General features: G+C 40.0%; 1 protein-coding gene across 1 annotated transcript; it reads right to left on the bottom strand.

The window, feature by feature from the left end:
* Positions 1-6,386: 6,386 nt before the first annotated feature.
* Positions 6,387-19,314, bottom strand: LOC148046821 (vomeronasal type-2 receptor 26-like). Its single transcript, XM_087714988.1, has 8 exons — positions 19,284-19,314; positions 18,927-18,991; positions 15,611-15,777; positions 14,517-14,808; positions 11,910-12,767; positions 9,079-9,306; positions 8,276-8,402; positions 6,387-7,798 (listed from the first exon to the last, which is right to left on the bottom strand). The coding sequence occupies exons 1-8, from the start codon at positions 19,312-19,314 to the stop codon at positions 6,900-6,902; spliced, it is 2,667 nt and encodes an 888-aa protein (XP_087571114.1). The 3' UTR covers positions 6,387-6,899.
* Positions 19,315-21,142: the final 1,828 nt, after the last annotated feature.

Genomic DNA, 21,142 nt, shown 5'->3' with positions numbered 1-21,142 from the left:
AGAAAAACACTAAATCACTTTCATCCTACACCAAGCAAATTGTAGCAAGAGTTGTGACCTATTGCTGATTTACAGTCAAAATATAAGTATGATTGTAATAAAAGATTTTGATTTAATTGGATTGGCTTGAGCCAGTCTATTGAGTTGTGGGAAAAACAGACAAGTGGTGATAAAAGTGTATTTAATTGAATTCCTACTGAAAGGAATGGCAAGCAACTAGTATATACTATTAATTACAAACTTCTTTTCTCTCTCACTCCACCCCAAACTACCTGTGGAACTTTGTAGATATGTACAGTTTCGGCCATAAAGGATGATGTCTCAGGACCTAGACCTCCAATGATGGCCATGAGATTCCTCTGGCTATCACATTTGTAGTTTGGGAGAAATTCCCGGGATTTGAAAAGCAGGTCCAGAGTGGTACGATAGGTCATCCTTGGGTTGTTGTAACTGTCATAGATTTGGAACCCGAGAGTGTTGTTAGGTAAGATCTGGGAGTCCTCATTGATCTCCTTCACAGCAAAGGCCAAGGCGAGGACGTGCTGGTAGAATTTGGTGATTATGCTGCAAATAGTTTAAACACCCCTATTAAACAATATAAGTTGACAATTCTATTATGGTGAAAGCATTGATATATGAGTAACAACCATTTCTGTCTTTGGTGTAAGTGAGAAGATGAGAGTCTTTGTAAAACACTCAATAATTTCTATAGTTTTCAACTACAGCATTTCCATGATTTGCAACAAAAATGTATAGAACAAAGTTGTGATTTTTGTTTCAATCATGTATTTCTATTATGTATTCTACAAAATAGAATACAGCCAGCAAGTATTACTCTTTTAATATATGTAAGCAATGCAAGGAGTGACTGCATAGACTGGATAATTATACTCACTAAATGTTCTCTGACAGAAAATGTTTACAAGATGTTCTATAGATGGCATTTAGATCCTAAAAAATTGGCTTCTATTTATTCAAGTTTACAACCCAAATGTTGGAGATGTGGTTCTCTTGATGCTATATACTTCCACATATGGTGGACTTGCCAAAAGGTTAAGGCATTTTGGATAAAAATATGGTGGATTATACAAAATATTCTTTAAAAAAAGGATAAAGTTTACTCCTCAGTTATTCTTGTTAGGTATAATTACTGACTGTACAGCGATAGAGGTTAACCTGATTTTGCATTTAATAAAGGCAGCAAGACTGTTGGTGGTGCAATACTGGAAGAAGGAAGATTTGCCTAGAACCCAAGAATGGACATTGAAAGTCACAAATTTAGCTGAGATGGCTAAAATATCTGCATATCTTAAAGACCATTCAAATGAGAGATATAAACGAGACTGGAAAAAAATGGATCGATTATATTCAAAATAAATATGGGACTAAGAAATACCAGATAGCCTATGTTTAAGATTAGGAATGATTTAAATTGTCTAAAGTTAGCTTAGCAAGGAGGAGCTAAGTTCAACGCAAAGATGTTATTAACTTCTTACTTTTATTTTTTATCAATATATCTTAGACTGTGGTTGTTAAATATCTATGCCATGTACGGGTTCTGGGAAGTCGGAAGGAGGTAGGTTGTGGGGGCTCGGGGGGAGGGTGGGGGGGAAGTATATTAGGCTTGATTTTAAAGCAATATGATTGCACATATATATTGTCCTCTCTTATAACATGATATTGTCTATGTAATAATTTACATGTGATTATATGTTATGGAAATGGTTAATAAAAATTTTATTTATTAAAAAAAATGTTCTCCAAAAATGTTCTCCAAAAGACTTTTTGCCCCTTAACTTCATGCATTTAGTGAATAAGACTTTAATACAATGAGAAGAAAATGATTTGTTTTCCCACAATCAAATATGTTTGAAAGACAAGAGCAAGACAAGCAAGAGTAAGTTTATATAAAAACCTTGCATTTCTTCTCAAAGAACTATTAGTCAAAAAAAGAATTTTGGCAGATCTAACTCAGTTTAGAAAATGAATGGAAAGAAAAATAGAACAGAGCAGAACACAACAAAACATAAATGTTTATTGGCCAAGTGTGACTGGACACAAAATTAATTTGTCTCTGGTTCCTAAAAAAAGTGTTCATAAAAGAAAAAAAAATGCATTCATCATGAATCATAAGCTACAACTCTTAGTGATAGACATAGGTTACCAATAAGCAAATCATCCTAAGAAATAGCTAAAACAATATAAAACAATCCTTACAGTGGTAAATAAAAACGTTTTAGAGAAGGATGTTTTGTAAATTCAATTCCAAAAACGTTGTGAATTATCTGAGATACCATCCCACCTATGATGAGGTCACCAGGCTGGTACCACTCATGGGGAACAGGGAAAATATTGCTCGCAGGGCAGCTCAGTATAACTGCTTTCTGCACCAAGAGAATCAGAAGGAACAACATCTTCAGGCATTTGTCATAGGGAAAATATTTGTGTCTCCTGTCCATAAGGAAGTTTGTATTTCAGTGGTTCATTCAATGATTAAGCAAAGGTTTATATCTGACAATGCACCTAATCAGAAATCCCATCATTTGCTATCTGAAGTTCCATGTGTGTAGCAAATTTGTATACTGATTATCACTAGGATTGAACAGATGTTCTAGGGGAAAAAAGGAGGGAGGAAACTTGTAAAAATGAGTCTAATGGAGCCATTATTATCCCTTTGTGCAAACTCCCTGGAGTTCAAAAGTTACTTTATAGCCAAATAGATGCCTTAAGTGTTGCTGAATTTAAATACCTTTATGTACAGACCTTGAGGTTTTGGCTTAGCTAAAAAAAATACGTTGATTCCTGTAGGAGATAATTATTTTGTTTTTGCTGAGAGAATAAGGAATTCAAATGATGGTTCAACTTTGTTTAAATGAGAAATGCTAATAAAAGTAATCTAACATTGGCAATTAAAAACAGCCTCAAGTGTTGAAATTCATGTTCATTCCTTACAATGGAACAAGGTTCCCATTTTCCATATAAAATGAACAGAATTGTTTAGTAGAGAACAGGAAATATTTTTGACATGTTAAGGTCTGACAAATAAGTCAATAATTTTTTGGGAGGGTTTATCCACATTTTCAATCAAAGAATGTTGATGAATGAAACAACAACAATATTGATACTGATATTTGAAAAGTTGCATTAGCCATTGCCTTGAGCTTAATAATCTAATTTGTCACTTGACAAAGTGACATTAGTGGGCCAGAGGAATACTATTGATATAATTTACATGGACTACATAAGGCATTTGATAAAGTAGACCATAACCTACTACTACATAAAGTAGAAAAGTATGGGTTAGACAGCATCACCATCAGATGGAGTTGTAATTGGCTGACCAACCTCACTCAACATGAGGTCCTCAACAGACCTGCATCTACATGGAGGAAAGTATGCAGTGGAGTATCTAAAGGTTCTATTCTATTCCCAGTACTCTTCAACATCTTCATCAATGATTAGAGAGCATAGATGGGGAACTCATCAATTTTTCAGATGACAACAAACTGGCAGGAATAGCCAAAACTCCAGAATATAGGCTCAAGATACAGAAAGTTCTTGACAGACTTGAACATTGGGTGCTATCTAACAAAATGAAGTTCAATGGTGAATAAAGTAAGGTTCTACATTGAAGCAAGAAAAACAAAAAGCACAGGTACCATATATGTGGTACCTTGCTCAATAGTAGTAACTGTGAGAGGGATCTTGGAGTCCTAGTGGACAAGCATTTAAATAAGAGCCAGCCATGTGCAGCAGCTGCCAAAAAAGCCAACAAAGTTCTAGGCTACATAAACAGAGGGATAGACTCAAGGTCACATGAAGTGTTAATATCACTTTATAATGCCTTGGTAAGGCCACACTTGGAATATTGCATTCAGTTTTCGTCATGAAGATGTAAAAAAGATGTGGAGACGCTAGAAATGGTGCAGAGAAGAGCAACAAAGATGATTAGGGGACTGGAGTCTAAAACATATGAAGAACGGTTTCAGGAACTGGGTATGTCTAGTTTAATGAAAAGAAGGACTAGGGGAGACCTGATAGCAGTGTTCCAATATCTTAGGGGTCGCCACAAAAAAGAGAGAGTCAAACTATTCTCTATTATTCTATTTTATTCTATTCCTCCAAATATTTAGTTATTTATTTACTTATTTTATTTTTGAGTATTTGAAAATTTATTTATAGGCCGCCCTTTTCCCTGGGGGGACTCAGGGCGGCTTACAACTCATGGGGAGGGGGATACAAACAATTTTATTTATATTATTATTATTATTTATAAATAACTCAAGGCAGAGAAAATATCTAATACACCCTACTGCTCTGATAGTATATGATATAATATACTATGATATGATAGCATATAATAGATATTATAGCAGCGTTCTAAAGAAGAGGGCATAAATGTATTCTCCAAAGCACTTGAAGGCAATACAAGAAGCAATGAGTGGAAACTAATCAAGGAGAGAAGCAACTTGGAACTTAGAAGAAATTTCCTGACAGTTAGAACAATTAATCAATGGAACAGCTTGCCTCCAGACTCCAATAGGAAGTTTCTTGAAAAGAGACTGGATAACCGCTTGTCTGAAGTGCTGTAGGTGTAAGGGCAACTTCCTTGGCCCTTCCAACTCTGTTATTCTGTTAGTCCTATTATCCTCACAACACAGAGATGGGTTCCTACCAGTTCGCACCTATTCGGTAGAACCGGTTCGTCAAATCTACCGAACCGGTTAGAAGAGGTTCCACAGTGGACCCGGAAAGCAGGCCACACCTACAGAACATTTTTGAAACCCACCATTGTCACAACAGCAAGAAAGTGGGTTGGGCTGTGAGAGAGTGACTGGGTTAAAGTTACCCAGTTGGCTTTCATGGCTTAAGTGGGACTTGAACTCTCACTTCCTAACCCGCCTCCATCACTAGACCAAAGTGAGTCTCAAATCTGAATCTGACTCCCAAATCAGGGTCTGGATGGGGGTTAACAAGGTTGTACTCAATCCAGACAAGACCGATTGGCTGTTGTGTTTCCCTCCCAAAAACTTGGTCAATATTCCATCACTCAGGCTGGGGGGTGAAAATCTACGCCCCTCAGACAATGCTCGCAACTTGTGGGTCCTCCTGGATCCACAGCTGACTTTAGAACACCATTTGTCAGCTGTGACCAGGGGGGCATTTGCCCAGGTTCGCCTGGTGCACCAGTTGCGTCCCTACCTGGACCGGGAGGCGCTCGCAACAGTTACTCACGCCCTCGTGACCTCAAGACTGGACTACTGCAATGCGCTCTACATGGGGCAGCCCTTGAAGAATATTCGGAGACTTCAACTCGTCCAGAACGCAGCCGCGCGAGCGATTGTGGGTGCACCTTGGTACGCCCACATTACACCTATCCTCCGTGAGCTGCACTGGTTACCGATCAGTCTCCGGATACGCTTCAAGGTGCTAGTCGTAATTTATAACGCCCTTCATGGTATTGGATCTGGGTACTTGAGAGACCGCCTGCTGCCAATTACCTCCCACAGACCCATTAGATCTCACAGGGTTGGCCTCCTAGGGGTGCCATCTACCAACCAATGCCACCTGGCTATTACCTGGGGGAGGGCCTTCTCTGTGGCAGCTCCGGCCCTCTGGAATGAACTCCCCGCAGGGATTCGGACACTCACCTCTCTCCAGGCCTTCCGAAAAGCCGTCAAAACCTGGCCTTGCCGGCAGGCCTGGTTGTGATAAGTTCCCTCCCCTCTCGACATGTATGGTTTTGCGACTGTTGTTTACTTTTATTATTTGTATTTTGTCTTTTTATGTTCCCCTTTTCCCCCCTTTAATTGTTCGCCACCCTGAGTCCTCCCGGAGAAGGGCGGCATACAAATAATGGTTGCTGCCTGTGACTGTCACAATTTCCATGGCTCTGTTTCAATAGGCTGTGTGTTGCTCCATTGAATCCTTGTCTTCATGTGTAATGTCACACAAGGACACTTGAACGTCTTCTCTGAAACTTTCATCTCTCCCTTACCAAATTATAGTCTGCAACATACCATATTTCTTGAGTACTGGTTCTATTATTGATGGTTGTCCCAAAGGTAATTTTTCAAAAGGCAACTGAATTGGACCTAGAAACTCTCTAAACATTCACATTTCAAAGACCCCAGACCTATCCCAAAGGAATATCCCCCTGATACCATGTTAAATACATCTTCATAAAACATAATCCCCTTTTTACTACATTTATGAAGTCATTTATAAATAGAAAATATAAAAACCATGAAAATGGCAAAGTCCCATTCCCTAAGCAGGTAAATTTGGTGGGACTGAGAAGGAGGGCCTTCTTCATGGTGGCTCCCACCCTCATCCCTTCAGAAATTAGACTGTCCCCCACTTTGACACTCTTATGTAAAGTACTAAAGGCTTGGTTTTTCCAGCGGCCTAGGGAATCGTGGGTGGGATGGAGCCCATCAAATGACTTATTTGATTGTGTGTTGTCATTGAGGGGGGGGAGATATCATTTTTTTATTTTTGTTCGTGCATTGTTTTATTGCTTATAAGCTGCCTAGAGTCACTCTGAGCAAGTAGGCAAGCATTTAAATTTGCTTCATAAATAAGTAAACTGCATACATTGGATAAGATTTAATTCAATATCTCAAATATTCTGACACGACAACTGGATTCTCAACATCTTGCTATCTTGGGGCATTGAAAGACAGAAGGTGTGTAATTAAATAATATTGGAGAATGATTACAAATACTGCAGCAGAAGCATTTCTTTTACAATTGGCCACTATAATAAATCTTGGTGACTAGGATAATTTCTCCATTGTCAGAATTAATGACTTCTATATATCTCCAATAGATAGCAAACAATCCTTCTCTTTTTTTGTGTGAGCAATTTCTCAAAGCCAGAAAAATTACATGATGTGCTATTTTCTCTTTTTGAGTTGGTCCCTGTGGTTGAGGTCAGGCCGCAAAACAATGATGTAGCATTTTGGGAGGAATATGCATCCCAGTAATGCAGCACTGGAGGCCAAGATGGAGAAGACCTCCACAGCTACCATGAATTTTCCTTTTGTGCTCAGATAGGTTGGAAAGAAAGCGATCCAAACACTGCAAAAGGCCAACATGCTGAAGGTGATGAACTTGGCTTCGTTAAAGCTGTCAGGTAATGTATGGGCAAAGAAAGCCACAATAAAGCTGGCGATGGCCAAGATACCCATGTAGCCCAAGACACAATAGAAGAAGAAAGCTGACCCCTCATTGCACTGTAAAATCATTTCTTGGGGCTGTGAGTGCTTGTCCAACTCAGGGAATGGAGGTGATGTTGACCACCAAAGAATGCAAAGACATACTTGGAATAGAGAACAGGAAAGGACAGTACAAAAAGCCAATCTATTCCCCACCCATTTTCTCATCTGAGATCCTGGGTTAGTGGCCATGAAGGCTACAACCACAGTGATGGTTTTGACCAGGACACAAGAAATGGCCACTGAGAAGGTGATGCCAAACATTGATTGTTGGAGAAGGCAGGTCACTTTGCCAGGCTGGCTGAGGAAAAGCAAAGAGGAGAGAAAACAGAGCAGAAGAGAGACAAGGAGGGTGTAGGTGAGGGACCTGTTGTTGGCTTTGACAATGGGAGTATCCTTGTACTTAATAAAGGTTCCAAGTACCCAAGAGGTCAAGAAGAAGAAACCAAGAGCTGCTGAAGCTAAACCAATCCCTAAGGTTTCTTCAAAAGTTAGAAAGACCAGCAGTTTCAGGATACATCCATTCTTTTCTTTATTTGGGTAATGATCTTCTGAACATTGAAAACAGTCATCCATATCTGAAAGGAAAGTCAAGGAAAATTTTTATACATTCCATATTTTTGAAAATGATATTCTTTATGGGTGCTAACCATTATCCGGCTCACATTTTTTTTAATTGACTTCCAGTTGGATCATGTTTCTATGAAAATGCAGTTTTTCCATCATTGTATCAGCTGGGACCAGCATAAAAGTAGTACAATGGGAAGGGCAATTATTCTATGAAATGCAGTCCTGTCTAGCACTTCAAAATTAGTAAAATTTAGACCATTTTGACTTTTCCCATTTTTCCAAAACAAAGAGAAGTAATCTGTGAGGTTGGATGTAAGAGCTCAGGTCTTATTGGGCAAACTTGGAATTGAGAATGACAGATTGCGATTCACAAGTATAGAAGTGAATATTCACCTTGAAGAACTCACAAAACTATTTGCTACATTAAAGTAGTGTATTACAGTTTCCCTAGGAGTATCTAATGACAACTGGAATGTCTAACCTACCCGTTTGATTTGAAATCTTTCCTTCTGGGCAAGGAACACAGTCGTAGCAACAGAATTGCTTTCCTTCCAAGCTTTTCTTGCAGTATCCAGGGCAGCAGGGATCATTACACAGAGAAATTGGAATAACCTGGTGATAAACATAAATTCCTAAAGGGTTAGTCCTGATGTATGTACAAAGTACAGGTTTCCCTGTCCAGTCATATCTGACTCGAAGGCACAATGCTCATCTCTGTTTCCTTGGCTGAGGGAGCCAGCACTGTCCGAAGTTATTTTCAATGGTCATGTGGCCAACATGGCTATATGCACAAGGAACACTGTTACCTTCCCACCAAAGGGGGGACACACATTTGCATGCTTTTGAATTCCTAGGTGAGAAGGAGCTGAGGCAAGAAAAGGAGCTCATCCTATTTCATAACATGCAGATGTCAAACCTGGGCTGTCAGCTTTCCAGCTGACAAGCTCAGGGTATTTAACCATTGAGCCAAGGCATATGTGTAGTAGCCAATAAAATGTTGACATTATAAAGGATGTGCAAATCGCGTGTTTGGAGAATGGCAGAGAGAATAAAGAAATATATGTGATTACAACTCCTGTGATTTCAAATGGAAATGTAACTGAAATGTGAATACCTATTTTTTAAATTATAATGTCACTTTGTCAATTTGATGAAAGCTTCATCATTGACAATATTTGCACAGAATATGCCATTTCAAAATGAGAGAGAAAATTAGATTTCTAAAGCGATTATGTTCAATATTGGATCAAAATGGATCAGTGAAGAGTTGATTAAATAAATTCCATACCTGTTTGAAAGCTGGATGCCAGACAATCACCTCTTCATCAATGATTAATTCCTTGGCATTGGAAATTTGAGGATCCATCTTTCCAACTCTAACTCTCTGAAAGGATCTGTTTGGAAAAGTGATCAAGTTGGTGATGTCGAATCCACCTGTTGCTTCCCCTTTCTCATTCAGGAATACTCTCTCCCCAACTGAATTGTTAAAAGAAATGCCTTGAAGAAGTGAATGGAGCTACTTGAAAGAGAATGAAAGAGAGAGAGAGACAGAGAGATAGACAGAGGCAGAGAGACAGAGATAGAGAAAATGAGCGAATTGGAAGGATAATAATAATAAAGTGGCCAACATATTTAACTTTCGCTTACTCATTCTTCCCGTTGCTTTAACAAATATCAAATAAGTTCAATTAAAATATAAATAATTTATATTTCAGAGTAAGACACAGGTCTGTTTTAATATTAATGTAATGTTATTTCTTGGGTGGGGACTCCAAAACAATAGCAGTTAACAAATTAAAACCAAAGCAAGGTATTGATATTATGCAATTTGATTCAGATATGATTTATATTCACTTTTTAAACAACTAGACAATCAAATGTGGACCATATCTAAACTCATCATACATTGTTTGTTTTTCATTAGTTCAAAGATTCTTCACATCGTGAGACCTCACAGATTTCCTTTAGCCAGATTTTATCATCTTACACTCAATTGTTGAGACAGAGAGAGCGTAAAGTACCCTAACAATGCCTGCTTCATAATAAGCGACCCAATATTGTAATACAAAAAACAGGGATTTATTAACAGCTTCATTAGGAATTCTTCATTAGGCATTTCTTATTCACAGCCATCTTTTTTTGCTTTCTTTATCTGCTTTTGAACTTTGCCCGTGTTACTGTCCTCCCTTTAGCCTGTCATAAATCATGTTATCTAATAGCTTTATTCATTTCAACCCAGCTACTGTAATCTGAGATCTGGCTCACTGCCACTCTGCATGGAATGTCAACACAGAGAGTTGACAGAGAGAGTGGGGGTGGGGGAGAGAGAGGGATGGAAAGAGAAAGAAGGATATAGATATTGAGAGGAAAAAGAGAGAAGGATGGAGGGAGAGAATGAAAGAGAAAAGGATGGAGAGAGAGAAGAATGGAGAGAGAGATATTGAGAGATAGAAGGACGGAGATAGAGAAAGAAAGAGATGGAGAGAGAAAAGGATGGAGAGAGTGAGAGAGAAAAAGATGGAGAGAGAGAGAAGGATTGAGAGAGAAGGATGGAGAAAAAGAGAGAGTGGTGGAGAGAGGGAGAGAGGGAATGGGAAATTGAGAGAATGATGGGTGGAGAGAGAAGAAAGGAGATAGAGAGATTGAGAGAAAGAGATAGAGATGGATGGAGAGAGGAAGACAGAGAATGAGAAGAATGAGAGAGAGAGAGGAAGATGGAAAGAGAGTAGGATGGAGAGAGAGAGAGAGAAGGATCAAGGGAGAGAATGGGAGAGAAAAGGATGGAGAGAGTGAGATGGATGTAGAGAGTGAGATGGATGTAGAGAGAGAGAAGGATGGAAAGAAAGAGAGATGGATGGATAAAGGGAGAGGGAGAATGAGAGAGAGAAAGATGGAGAGAGACAGAGAGAAGGATGGAGAGAGAGAGAGATGGATGGAGAGAGAGAATGATTGAGAGAGAAGGATGGAGAGAAAGAGAGAAAGATGGATGGAGAGAAAGAAGGAAGGAGAGAGAGATTGAGAGAAAGTGAGAGAGAAATGGATGGAGAGAGGAAGAGGGAGAATGAGAGAATGAGAGAGAGGAACATGGAAAGTGAGAGAAGGATGAATATATATCTGCATCCCAACTCTGAAATATTCATGAGCCATGGGCAAGTTCATTAGAGAACCGGCTGAGGATAATTTTGGATAGCAATAGCACTTAGACTCACATACCGCTTCACAGTGCTTTGCAACTCTCTCTAAGCAGTTTGAAGAGTCAGCATTTGTGCCCAACAACCTGGCTCCTCATTTTTTTGAACTCAGAAGGATGGAAGGCTGAGTCAACCTTGAGCCAGTGGGCATTGAACTGCCAAACTGCTGGCAACCGGCATTCAGTACAAGTAGCCTGCAGTACTTTCTCTAACCACTGTGCCACCACAAGCTAATAAGAAAAGTGAAGTGTCCTACATTTCAGAATATTGGGAGGGGGGGCACAAAAAGAAGAAAAAGTGCCTTCAGACACAGTGCAATTGAATTCTTCTTGGAATCCAGATGGATAAATCCACAAGACAGGCCAATTCTATGTGGAAGTGAAAAATTATTTATAAAACAAAAATTGATGCATACAGTACATTCCCTTGGCTATACTGAAATTAGTAAAGGCACAGTTTAAGTTTGTACTCTTACTTTATAAACCTAATAGCTTTGTTGCCTCAGTCTCTCTATTGAGTTGTAGCCATAAAGATAAAGGTTCTTCTTGCACATATGTGCTAGTCATTCCCGACACTACAGGGGGATGCTCATCTCCATTTCAAACCCGAAGAGCCAGCGCTGTCTCCATGGTCATGACTCAATGCCGAAGGTGCACGGAACAGTGTTACCTTCCCCCCAAAGGCGGTTCCTATTTTTCTACTTGCATTTTTACATTCTTTTGAAGTGTTAGGTTGGCAGAATCTGGGACAAGTCATGGGAACTCCCTCCATTAACGCGGCGCTCAGGATTCAAACCACCGAATTGCTGACCTTTCTGATCGACAAGTTCAGAGTCTTAGCCACTGAGCCACTATATCTGTGGTCATAGGACAAGATATATAAGCTATGATGGCTGAAATACAAGAGAGATGTAACATAAAAAAATTACCTGCCAAGGATGCAGATTTGGAAATTCAACCCTTTGAACCACCCTTGGTTGGGATTTTGAGCTCATGGCCTCATGCAAAGAATGTGCCACTGCATAAACAGCATTGTAGATGCTGTAGCTTTGGCCAGTCATCTGCAACTCAAACAGAGGACCAGGTAGATTCTCCAACTTCTCTTCTCCAGTACAGGTTTCAGTAATCATAAGTGAGGACCATTCTAATTCTGCCTTTGGAAATGAACAATTGAACAATTGCCCCCAAACCTCTTGAAGAAATCCATCTTTGTGGGTTGAAGGTTTGATGACTTGAATAAATTCTTTGAAGCCTCGAACTTCTCTGGAATGCACAGTAAAGGAAAGAGCCCCGTGGAACATCAGGAGATCCCATCTCCTTTGGAATCCCAACAGGATGAAATCAATCGGATTCATCAGGATCCAAACCTTCCTCAATAACGCACTCTCTTTATTTTCAGGATCCCATAGAAACATGATCATTCTGAGCCACAGTATTGTGGTTGACTCTCCGTGGACAAGAAAAACATTAGCTTTTTGATCCATCAGTTTATTAGAAATAACTGAGATTGAATTGAACAATTCTGGCATGTCATCCAAGTCGAGATATTGTGGAATTTTTTGCGTGAAAGCTAAACAGACCCCATTCTGTGAAAGCAGCGGCTGCAGTTTCTGCAAAAACCGCTCTTCCTTATTTTCGAAAGCAAAGAGTCCAATCCATGTCCATCCAAAATGGAGAAGAAGTTGTATAAGTCCAGTGTACTGATGCTCCTCTTTGGGGACCATGCAATAAAGTGGAAATAACTCAGTAATTTGAAAGTCTTCTTGGGCAAAGGAACCATAAATCAACTAAACGAACGGAAAAGAGAAATTCATTATTCATGAAAATCATGGGAGAAATATGATGAAGACTGCGGGATAGAAACTCAATGAAGCTCTCCCTACATTGAACATTTGTCCAATTCTATGTAGATATTTGCTGGAAAACAGAAGCAAGCAAAATTCCTTGATGATATATTTTCTCATCTGAAATATAACGAGATTACAATCACACTCACTTTCCTAATATAGAGGTCCAGTATGTTCATCCCCTTAGAACATCTGGAAACTTGTTCAGTATCTGACTGCCAGTTAGACATTTAATGAAGCTTTCTCTACATTGAATATTTGTCCAATTCTATGTAAAGTATGACGTTTGCTGGAAAAGAGAAGCAACTATAATTTCTTGACACAATATTTTCTCATCTGAAATATAACTAGATTACAATCACACTCAGTTTCCTAATGCAGCGTTCCAGTATGTTCATCCCCTTAGAACATCTGGAAACTTGCTAACCATCTGAGTTTTTGAGCTCCCTTATTTGTAGCAGATAAAATAAAATAATTATACGTGGAAGACTATGCCCGTCAGTTTTTGGAGGAGTAGAGTTAATCATCTCTTCATTTACTACAATTATTATAGAGATCTTCAAAAGTACCAGGTAGCCCCAATACTCCAACAATTTCCAGCCAAATCAGTTGAGTTTTAAATTCAATTCTTATTTTCAGACCCAACCAAGACACAGCAAGTGGAGTTGTCACCTGTTTTCAGGTAGCTTGGTGGAATCTGGAGCTGAGTTGAGGACAGCAGTGAAAATGCTGATAGCTTTGATTTCAGGAAGTGGCTGAAAGGAAATCCTCCCTAAAACCACAAGACATGATAGCAGCATTCCAATATTTGGGATACTCCTACAAAGTCGTGGGGGGGCTCACACTATTTTCCAAAGCGCCAAAATGCAACATGAGAAACCATGGATGGAAACTAACCAAGGAAAAAATTAACCTAGAACAAGAAAGAAATTTCCTAACGGTGAGAACAATTAACCAATAGAACAACTTGTCTTCAGATGTTGTGGGTGCTCCATCACTGGAGGCTTTCAAAAAGAGACTGGACAGTAATTTTCCTGAAATGGTATAGGGTCTGTTGCTCGGAGAGGGGGTTGGAATAGAGGACCTCTAATGACTCTTCCAACTCAATAATTCTATCTCCTATGTGATAGCCAGCCTTCTCTATCCTCTTCACACAGCTCCATATCTCACCACAGATAGTGGTCAATGCAAATCGTCAGGTTGCCTTCTCTAGTAAGATTAATTTTGTACTGTAATTTGTGATTTAAATTTAAATTAATAAAGGGTTTAGATTTTCTTGACTGATTTTTTTGAGCCAACATCTTGAGTTGTGGGAACTGCAGAAGGGATGGAAAAAAAAGAGAGCCAAATTCTGAAGTCCTGCAGAATGGCATGGCAAAATACTAATCCTACAGCACCAATCCTTCAAAAATGGCTAAGAAAAACACTAAATCACTTTCATCCTACACCAAGCAAATTGTAGCAAGAGTTGTGACCTATTGCTGGTTTACAGTCAAAATATAAGTATGATTGTAATAAAAGATTTTGATTTAATTGGATTGGCTTGAGCCAGTCTATTGAGTTGTGGGAAAAACAGACAAGTGGTGATAAAAGTGTATTTAATTGAATTCCTACAGAAAAGAATGGCAAGCAACTAGTATATACTATTAATTACAAACTTCTTTTCTCTCTCACTCCACCCCAAACTACCTGTGGAACTTTGTAGACATGTACAGTTTCTGCCATAAAGGATGATGTATCAGGACCTAATCCCCCAATTATGGCTATGAGATTTTTCTGGCTGTCACATTTGTAGTTTGGGACAAATTCCTGGGATTTGAAAATCAGGTCCAGAGTGGTACGATAGGTCATCGTTGGGTTGTTGTAACTGTCATAGATGTGGAACCCGAGAGTGATGTTAGGTAAGATCTGGGAGTCCTCATTGATCTCCTTCACAGCAAAGGCCAAGGTGAGGACGTGCTGGTAGAATTTGGTTATGACACTGCAAATAGTTTAAACACCCCCATTGAACAATATAAGTTGACAATTCTATTATGGTGAAAGCATTGATATATGAGTAACAACCATTTCTGTCTTTGGTGTAAGTGAGAAGATGAGAGTCTTTGTAAAACACTCAATAATTTCTATAGTTTTCAACTACAGCATTTCCATTATTTGCAACAAATATGTAGAGAACAAAGTTGTGATTGTTGTTTCAAACATGTATTTCTATTATGTATTCTACAAAATGGAATACAGCCAGCAAGTATCACTCTTTTAATATATGTAAGCAATGCAAGGAGTGACTGCACAGACTGGATAATTATACTCACTAAATGTTCTCCAAAATGTTCTCCAAAAGACTTTTTGCACCTTAACTTCATGCAGTTTGTGAATAACAATTTAATACAATGAGAAGAAAATGATTTGTTTTCCCACAATCAAATATGTTTGAAAAACAAGGAAGGAAGAGCAAATTTATATAAAAAACTTGCATTTATTCTCAAAGAACTATTAGTAAAAAAAAAATTGTGGCATATCTATCTCAGTTTAGAAAATGAATGGGAAAAAAATAGAATAGAACACAACACAACACAACATAACAGAATAGAATACAGTAGAATTCTTTATTGGCCAAGTGTGACTGGACACAAAATTAATTTGTCTCTGGTTCTAAAAGAAGTGCTCATAAAAGAAAAAAAATGCATTCATCAAGAATCATAAGCTACAACAGTGATAGACATAGGTTACCAATAAGCAAATCATACCAGGAAATAGCTAAAACAATATAAAACAATCCTTACAGTGGTAAATCACAACGTTTTTGAGAAGGATATTTTGTAAATTCACGTTCAACAAGATTGTGAATTATCTGAGACACCATCCCACCTATGATGAGGTCACCAGGCTGGTACCATTCATGGGGAACAGGGAAAATATTGCTCGCAGGGCAGCTCAGAGTAACTGCTTTCTGCACCAAGAGAATCAGAAGGAACAACATCTTCAGGCATTTGTCATAGGGAAAAAAATTGTTTCTCCTGTCCATAAGGAAGTTTGTATTTTAGTGGTTCATTCAATGATTAAGCAAAGGTTTATATCTGACAATGCACCTAATCAGAAATCCCATCATTTTCTATCTGAAGTTCCATGTGTGTAGCAAATTTGTATACTGACTATAACTAGGATTGAACAGATATTCTGGGGGTGAAAAGGAGGGAGGAAACTTGTAAGAATGAATCTGATGGAGCCATTATTATCCCTTTGTGCCAAACTCCCTGGAGTTCAAGAGTTACTTTATAACCAAATAGATACCTTAAGTGTTGCTGAATTTTAATACCTTTATGTACAGACCTTGAGGTTTTGGCTTAGCTAAAAAAAATATGGCGATTCCTGTAGGAGATAATTATTTTGTTTTTGCTGAGAGAATAAGGAGTTCAATTGAAGGTTTTTTTTCCCAATGATGAAATTCTAATGAAAGTAATATAAGGGACATTGGCAATTAAAAACAGCCTCAAGTGTTGAAATTCATGTTCATTCCTTATAATGGAGCAAGGTTCCCATTTTCCATATAAAATGAACAGAATTGTTTAGCAGAGAAGAGGAAATATTTTTTTACATATCAAGGTCTGACAAATAAGTCAATAATTTGTTTGGAGGTTTTATCCACATTTTCAGTCAAAGAATGTTGATGAATGAAACAATAAAAATATTGATACTGATATTTCAAAAGTTGCATTAGTTATTGACTAATAATTTAATAATCTACTTTAGGTTTAATAATCTACTTGACATAGTGACAAAATTAGTGGACCATAAGAATACAGTTGATATCATTTACTTGGACTTCAGTAAGGCATTTGATAAAGGAGACAATCACCTACTACTAGATAAAGTAGAAAATTGTGAGTTACACAGCATCACTAACGATGGATTCGTAACTGGCTGACCAACCACATTCAACTTGTAGTCCTCAATGGAACTGAATCTACATGGAGGGAGGTATGCAGTTGAGTACCCCAAGGCTCTGTTTTAGGCCCAGTACTCTTCAACATCTTCATCAATGATTTGGATGAGAGGATAGATGGGGAACTCATCAAATTTGCAGATGACACCAAGCTGGCACAAATAGCCAACAATCCAGAAGAGAGGCTCAAGATACAAGTTGATCTTGAAAGACTTGAACATTGGGCACTATCTAATAAAATGAAATTCAATGGTGAAAAAAGTAAGGTTCTACACTTAGGCAAGAAAAACAAAATGGTTGTAGGGTTTCCTGCCTAGGCAGGAGGTTGGACTAGAAGACCTCCATGATCCTTCCAACTCTGTTATTCTATTATATTCTGCTTGTTTCTTTGTTTGTTCATTTGTGAGAATTTATTTGGCACCCGTTCACTGTCAGGGTTTCTGGGCTGCTGAAAAAAATCCAAAATACAAACAATAGAAATAATAAACTTTCCTCCCCACACACTCCTGGGGATAACAATCCTTTAGATAAGCCATTTGAAGGGCTCCATCCCACTCTGGGCTCCATCCCACTCTGGGCTCCAAAAGCATGTTGGCAAAAGGGCCTTGCTGAAGACAATCAAAGTGGGTGCCAATCTAACCTCCATGGGGATGATATTCCAAAGAGTGGGAGCCACCCTAGGCCCATCTTCTGAGTCCTGCCACATGGAGTTTCTTAGGAGAGAAGACCCTCCACGACTCCCCACTCGACCATGTTAGGATTTAAAGGTAACAACCTTTGCCCAGAAGGAAATTGGCAGCCAATGCAGCTCTTGCAGGAGAGGTGATAGATCTGAACACCTGGGTCTGTACAAAATCTTCTTCTTCTTCTTCTTCTTCTTCTTCTTCTTCTTCTTCTTCTTCTTCTTCTTCTTCTTCTTCTTCTTCTTCTTCTTCTCCTCCTCCTCCTCCTCCTCCTCCTCCTCCTCCTTCTCCTCCTCCTCCTCCTCCTCTTCTTCCTCCTCCTCCTCCTCCTCCTCCTCCTCCTCCTCCTCCTCCTCCTCCTCCTCCTCTCCTTCTCCTCCTCCTCCTCCCCCTAACCTTCATATTATATGGACAGTACATTGACTGGGTCAAATATTTTCTAAACCACATAAACAATAGTAAAACAAATAAATATCTGTACAAATCTTCCAACTTCAACAATATTGGTCTCTTTCCATAGTCCTTTATCATTTTCCAATAGTTCATTTAAACATAAATAGTATTACTTTGGGCCCTATATTTATTACATCCTGCTAAGTAATATCATTTAATATTTTTAAAAATTCCTCCTCCTCCTCCTCCTCCTCCTCCTCCTCCTCCTCCTCCTCCTCCTCCTCCTCCTCCTCCTCCTCCTCCTGCTCCTCCTGCTCCTCCTCCTCCTTCATGATTGGACATTGGGATCATATTAGCAATCCTATTTTTATCAACAGCCACATGAAAAAGTGCTGCTGAGTTTTGTCCAAACCAGTCCCTGAGATTTCAAAGCCATAATGTTCTTCTTCTGCCTGGTCCACATTTGCCTTCAGTCTTTTCCTGGAAGATTAAGTGAAGTATCACATATTTTTCTAGATGTCGTATCACATGTCCAAAATATTCAAACTTTCTCTTTTTTATAGTTTTGATTATTTCTATTGGCTTTCCCAGGCGGCTTATCACCTCCTCATTTCCATTTGGGCAATTGAATTTTGAAACAATTGGAGCCTCTACATATTTTTCAAGGGAAGTCCCATATCTGAATGGTCAAATAATAGGCAACTCCGTATCTCTGCTAAAAAATGTTCTGTCCTACACAGTAGCAACAAAAACCAGAACACCAAATGCAAGCTGGATGGGTATGACCTAATGGATGACCCACACTCTGTCAAGGACATAGGAGTACTCATCTCTAAAGATCTAAGCCCCAGAGCTCACAGTAACCACATTGCCAAAAAAGTTGTCAACCTTATTTTACGAAGTTTTTCTTTGGTAACACTATACTGCTAACTAGGGCATACAAAACCTTTGCTAGAGCAATTCTTGAATACTGCCCCCCTCCCTGGAATCCACATTGTATAGCAGACCTTAATACAATAGAGAGGGTCCAGAGGTATTCCACAAGAACAGTGCTTAACTCATCTGCTCGCAAGAACATACCTTATGCCACCATGCTTGAAATTTTTGGCTTGGACAACCTCGAACTACTCTGCCTATGTTCTGACCTAAGCATAGTACACAAAATTATCTGATATAATGTAAATGACTATTTCAATTTCAACTGCCATAATACACGGGCAAACAATAGATACAAACTCAAAGTAAACCGTTCCAAACTCGATTGCAAAAAATACGACTTCCGCTATAGAGTGGTCAATGCCTGGAATGCTCTACATGACTGTGTTAGTTCCTCAAACTCCCATATCTTTAACCATAATCTGTCCACCGTGGACCTCACATGTTTCCTAAAAGGTCCCTAAGGGGGCATGCATAAGCGCACCTGTGTGCCTACCATACCTGTCACACTGTCCCCATTGATAGTACTCATTTTATGTGTTCATGGTCATGTTACACTTATTTATACCCATCTATTTGGGCAGAGCGGACCTGGCGTGCATTACGGAGACCTGGTTGTGCCATGAGGGGGGTGTTCCCCTTAGTGAATTATGTCCACCAGGCTTCCGGGCATTTCACCAGCCGAGAGCCCAGGGCAGGGGCGGGGTGTGTGTGTGTCGGTGATTATTAGGGAAAGTGTCAGACCTCAGGAGGTCACTGTGCCTCAGATAGGTGGGTGTGAGTTCCTTTTTGTGAAATGGAGCCTTGGAGTTCAGGTGGGCCTTTTTGTTATGTACCTGTCTCCCTGCTATGTTTCATTGGCCCTGCCAGAGCTGCTGAATTGTCTGGATTGGCTGTTGATTTCCCCAGGCTTATGATCCTGGGGGATTTCAATCTGCCTTCCATTGGCAAGACATCTGAGTCAGCTCGGGAGTTCATGGCTTCCATGACGGCTCTGGACCTAACTCAGTTAATTCAAGACCCTACCCATAATGGGGGATGCACGCTTGACCTGATTTTTGTCTCTGGGCAGTGGATGAGTGATCTAGATTTAGGGGATATTTCTATCCAATCCTTGTCATGGTCAGATCATTTCCTCATCAGGCTTGACTTCCATACTGCTACCCCTCACAGCAGGAAGGTGGAACCGACTAGATGGTTCCGCCTCAGGCACCTGATGGACCCTGAAAGGTTCCTGATGGAGCTTGGGACTTTTCCTGAATCCCATTTTCACAACTCGACCGAAGCCCTGGTGGAAGCCTGGGATAGGGCGGCCACTGGGGCTTTGGATCATGTTGTGCCTTTGCGGCCTCTGACCTGGTGTCAATCCCGGGTAGCCCCCTGGTTTACCAAGGAGCTCTGGGAGATGAAATGCCCGAAAAGACACCTAGAGAGTGGTTGGAGGGCCAGCCGGTCTGAATCTGATCGAACACTAGTAAGAATTCATATTAAATCCTACTTCGTGGCGATAAAAGCGGCAAAACGGCAACATTTTTCCGCTCTTATCTCATCTGCAGAGAACTGCCCAGCCGCCCTATTTAGGGTGACCCGCTCCTTACTTAACCAAGGTGCTGGGAAAGACCCCTTGCAGGGTAGGGCTGAAGAATTTGTTCAGTATCTGCAGGATAAAATCACTCAGATCAGGACAGGCTTACACTCTCTGTACTGGTCCTATTAGACCTCTCAGCGCCTTTCGATACCATCAACCATGGTATCCTACTGTGACGACTCAGGGGGTTGGGAGTGGGGGGCACCGTTTTACAGTGGTTCTCCTCCTACCTGTCTGATCGGTCGCAGTTTGTGTTGACTAGAAAGCAAGGATCGACTCCGAGGCGCATCACTGTGAGGTGCTCCAGGGATCAGTTCTCTCACCCCTCCTGTTCAACATATATATGAAACCACTGGGTGAGATCATCTGTGGTTTATGGGTATGGTATCATCAATATGCTGATGATACCCAACTTTTCATCTCTACCATAGACCACCCAAACGATGCCCTCGACGTGATGTTCCAATGCCTGGAGGCTGTACGGAACTGGATGGGGAGGAACAGGCTCAAGCTCAATCCCTCCAAGACGGAGTGCCTGTGGTTTCCGTTATCCCGATTTATGCATCTTGTTCCATCTTTGATGATAGGGGGAGAAATTTTAGCCCCCTCAGAAAGGGCCCACAATCTGGGAGTCCTCCTGGATACGTAGCTTAGTTTAGAAGAACACCTCACGGCCGTGACCAGGGGGGCCTTTTACCAGGTTCGCCTGTACGTCAGTTGCGCCCCTTCCTGGATCAGGATGCTCTGTGCACAGTCACTCATGCCCTCATCC

Source organism: Thamnophis sirtalis, unplaced genomic scaffold (assembly GCF_051295495.1).
Source record: "Thamnophis sirtalis isolate CommonGarterSnake01/CBP01778 unplaced genomic scaffold, rThaSir2_p1.2 scaffold_4, whole genome shotgun sequence".
Taxonomy (NCBI): Eukaryota; Metazoa; Chordata; class Lepidosauria; order Squamata; family Natricidae; genus Thamnophis; species Thamnophis sirtalis.
The sequence above is the reverse complement of the archived record's forward strand: the minus strand, read 5'-3'. Positions and strand labels throughout refer to the sequence as shown.